General features: G+C 35.9%; 1 protein-coding gene across 1 annotated transcript in view; it reads left to right on the top strand.

The window, feature by feature from the left end:
* The first annotated feature begins 1,940 nt into the window (after nt 1-1,940).
* Nucleotides 1,941-4,792, top strand: part of LOC148940733 (uncharacterized) — a 73,549-nt gene continuing 70,697 nt past the window's right edge. The window contains exon 1 of the mRNA XM_089105057.1: nt 1,941-2,058. Coding sequence (XP_088961183.1) covers nt 1,941-2,058 — 118 coding nt within the window. The remainder of the gene's footprint in view (nt 2,059-4,792) is intronic.

Below are 4,792 nucleotides of genomic sequence, written 5' to 3' on the forward strand. Positions count from 1 at the left end.
GAATTCCATGGATAAGAAGATTATTGCGTTTAACATACAATTCAGTTCTTAAAACCTGGTTTTTAACTGCCACAAGAGCAGATTTCAAGCCAGTGTTCTCTTGTTTCAACGCTACATTCTCCGTACAAAGATTTTCAACCAGTTGTTTTAAGTTTTCCATACGCTCATCGAAATACTTTTTCGTGAGAGACATCGCTAATTATATTGTATCGGTAATTAATATATCGCTCAATATACAGAACGCTTCTTTCCTCAACTCATCAAAATGACATTTCAAAGAAACTTACGGGCATGGGCCCCATTCTTTACAAAATCAAACTAAGAGGGGCTCCAGACTCAACAGTGCAATAATTGAAATAAAACTGGATTTCGCAGTGGAGAGAACTATCACAAGGTACAAGAGATGTCTTGCCTTGACAAGCGCTAGTTCAGTCCTGAACTAGATAATCTACTCTTTTCTGTTTTTAACTAGATTAAAAGTTTATTTATCAATATAAATTTCATTTTCGGCGCTTTCTCCAGAAAAACTGTGTATATTGTCGTTTTCTGTACCATTTTTCAATTTTTTGATTATTTTATATAATGTTTTTGTAAAAGCAAAAAAAAGACACAAGTTGCAGTCTAAACATACAGTCTTACACCAAATTTTTTTTAAGAAAGTAGACTGTTTGATGCATTCCAAAAGACGAGAATACTGGATTGAAAAATATTTACTGGCTCTGTAAATATGCAAGACGACATTCTCGAACCGGATACTTATTTTTCTCCTTTTTAATTCTAGACGCTTTGCATAACAGAAGCAGTTTTTACACAACTTACTTCCTTAAATATATTTCAAAAAATTAGTGTAAAGCATAATAAAATTATTATTTACTATTATTAATATTCACTATGATTAATATTAACTATTATATAACAAAATGATAAAAATTATTTACTTGCTTTAAAAATTCCTCAGTATGGTTTGGTTTTTGATTGGTCAGCATGTTTCTATTCCTTCCCTCGCCCCAAAGCAAAAAAGGTAGTGACACCTTTGTGTACATAAGTGCCCAAGATATAATTGTTCACAACCTCTTTCTTGACACCCCCCTCCTTTCTTTAACCAAGCTTGACTTCATCCCCGGGACAAACCCTAGTTAAAATAACTGATCGAAATCAATTATTGAAGATATTTGGAGACATGAGAACTAGGCTCGAAAAGATTGCATCTAGCTTCATGCGCCCTTACGGGGTTTGTGGTTACCTTAAAGCCATTTTTTTTTATACAAAAAGTAACTCTTGCAGCTTTTATGTGAGAAATAATGTATAATGACCCAGAGATGTGGCATTGTCTGAAAAAAGAGAAAAATAGAAAACAAAATGGCTAGCAGAAGAGCGCTACTATGATCACAACTAAATATCAATGACAATTATCATATTAAGGATACTGAAATGTGAAAAGGACTCATTCGCAGAGGCATAAACAAGTCACGCGGTATCAGACAATGTGGTAATACTCGTCAAGACTTAGATTGGTCGTACTCTGCAACATATTTTTATTCACAGGCGTGCTGTCACTTGACGGTGCTTTCCTGTTCAATTTAATTACAGGTTTAACACTTCTCGTTTCCCGCCCCCCCCCCTTGTCATGGCGTGACCTTCCTTTTTGCTGACGTTTTAGACCCCCTTCCGCGTTTAATGTCATAGAAATAGTTAGCAAATAAATCTGCTGACGTTTTAATGAACTAAGATGATTTTGTTGACATTTTATTGAACTAAGATGATTTTGTTGACGTTTTATTCAACTAAGATCGATTTTACGTGTCAGTTTTGACTTCTTCTAAAAAACAAAAAAGACGCTCAGCAATGACATTTGATATTGGCAATAAAAAAAAGTATTGCATCAATTTTGAAACGTTTGGAAACAATACTGCTCCAGTGGCAGATTTTAGTGCAAGGATATGGCACCAATACACCAATACACCAATATGGCACCAATTGCACCAATACACCAAATACACCAATACAAAAAATACACCAATATGGCACCAATTGCAATGATATGCAATAAGAAATCAGGTAAAAATTAAAAAATATATAATTTTTCTAAATTTTGGAATGCATGTTCTACAGGAAATGAATGTTAGCCTATATTTAAATACAGTATTAAGTTCTAAATGAAATAGCATTTTTATTTCTTAATCAAAGTTCTGCATTCTGAATTTCACACATACTTATAATAAAGTTTTTTACCTTTTTCAGATTATTTAGTCAATTCGGCTTTACAAGTGGAAAAATAATGCCCAAAAAAAGCAATATAGTACAGCCCGAGACTACCTATTTACTTAATTCTAGTATAGTAGTCACTCTGTTTTGTAGTGTCTGTACACCTTTACCATATTAATGGTTGAAAATTACTTTCATTCAGGCATCTGACTGATATGTAAAATATTTACTCTTGGAAGCACGTTAATTACTAGTTTGAATTCTCGCGATTTCCGCAGTAACCTATCCAGCCATATGTCATTAGAAGAAGAGAGCAAACATTTGTCCCTTTTCCCGTAAGGTGACATTACTTAGAATAAATTAAGTGATGAAAGTTATTTCACGGTATAAATACGCTGATCAAAGTCATTTCGCGGTACAATTGCGGTATGCGGTATAATCAGAAAAAAGTGTGCTATTTCTCTCCAAAACTACGGTATTATACCGCAAAATGCGGTATAAGTGGCAACACAGATCAGATGGCAAATGGCCCCCTTGCAATTCTAGATGCCACTACCTTCGATACAGATCATAATTTTGAAATAGCAATTTTGTTCAAACTATTCAACAGGCCTTAAGAGCCATACCTCTGGAGATACTACACCCTGAAGGCCAGATGCACAAACACTTCTAAGGCTGGGCTGTGGCGAACCAAATGGCGGTAAGTGACATTTTGCATATTTGACAGGAGACATAAAAACTTTTAAAGAACTTACCCACATTAAAACTAGGAAAATAAGCTGCTGGCTATCATTTCTGAACATGAGCAGACGTAATTTTTTGTGCTGAATCACGTGGTGCTTTCAAAAATCCAACTTTCCATTTACTTTTGGCACTTTTGTCACTTATCTTCTTGTGTCGTGTTTTTCGGCAGACCAAAATGAGGTTTGTGCCATTTTGCCGTTTAAATTTAAATGTGAAAAAATTAAAATTTTAACAATGTTTTCATTTATTAAACTTTTTTCCGACATTTTTTTCTTACTCACTGAATAGATCTTGTTGAAAAATACCCTCTCTGATTTCACCCACACCTGTGAAACGCAGAAAGCAAGGGTCAAAATCGTGCAGAAACTTCTCCTATGTATCGCATTCTCATAAACATAACTTCAACGATTTTAATGTAAAATAACGTATAAAAGTATTGTTCGGTTATTTAGAAACTGACAAGAAAACAGGAACAACTTTCGACTTCAATTAAGCTTTTAGGAACTCACAAAAGCAAACATCATTATAGTCCATCTTGTTCTTCACATCTCTCAAAAGGGAGATCAACTGATGCTTTGTCTTCCGTTGGTATCTTTTTCCAGAATTATCTGGATCTCTGGTCTCTTATGTGTGGTACCAGCTGTGTCATGATCTCACCTTTTTTCGAGGTATTTATTCCCCTCGGTTGTTACAGAGACTTTGGCAATCCTTTACCAAGTTCTTTCTTTTTGCGGCAACTGTAATGAAATCATAACTGACATACTTATGATAAAAATCCTCACGATAAAACATAGAGGATTCACCTTTTTTTAACACAACTTCAACTATTTGCAGGCACAAACGTTTTGTTGAAACATACCAGGCGGCTCATGAAAAAAGACTCCTTAACAGCAGGCATTATTGGGAGTGTTAGAACTTTTTGCATATCGACAGTGAAAACCAAAGTTTTTGGTGCAAAGCTATCCTTCACGTCTCTCTGGAGCTGAAATCGTGCCTTTCCAGCCATCTGCCGATGAAACTGATACTCCTGTTTTTCTAAATCTGTTGCGGAGCCTTCGCTATCCTATAGGACTCGATGTGTATCCTTAAAGACTCTTTATCCACTTCTTTGCGCTGGTTACAACGCCTTCTTTCTTTTGGAAATTATGACACACCGTCTCGAAGAATTCCTTCAACAACAACTTCGAGAACCTGGGTGTGCTTAAAGCCAAAGGTGGCTACATATGTTTTTGACACACAGGGATCATATCTTGTCCATCATTGGTAGGTAGCCTGTACAGAAGTGTTACTTTTCGTTTTTTCATCCCTTCAGAGTTTTTCTTTTCTCCGGTTTGGTTGAATTGTCGTAATAAACGATCTCATATAGGCTGTGCGCTCGGCATAGCCAAGAGCTATGTAAATTTTGTATACTAAACGCCGCTGCTCGAGTTTTAGTGACTTGCAAGATCTTTTGCATTTGTGGATGTCACAAACTACCTAAATAAAGGGAAATTTTTCTTTATTTTTCTCAAATATTTTCTTCTTATTCTACGAAATGCATTTATTAAAAATCGATTTTGCTATAGACATAGGATCAGAATAAGTCAATAAATAAGGAAGGACCGACTGTCTAGTCAGGGTTGGTTCTTCAACCGTTGGTCCAGACCTCGCTTGATCTGAATCCTCAAGTATAAGTTGATGGGGCATTGAAAGCTGGTCAAGCAGGGTTGGTTCACCACACAGTGCATGCTGGTCATTTGCAGTGATTGCTATACAAGAACCTGCAGGTACATATGAAGAACAGTTTCCTCCAACGGTTGGGCTTGAAGGCCTTTGGACAGATCTCTTTGGTCTGTATCTTGGA

The sequence above is a fragment of the Artemia sp. Qi Xiang Cuo genome, chromosome 19 (genome assembly GCF_049724085.1).
Source record: "Artemia sp. Qi Xiang Cuo chromosome 19, ASM4972408v1, whole genome shotgun sequence".
Classification (NCBI taxonomy): domain Eukaryota; kingdom Metazoa; phylum Arthropoda; class Branchiopoda; order Anostraca; family Artemiidae; genus Artemia; species Artemia sp. Qi Xiang Cuo.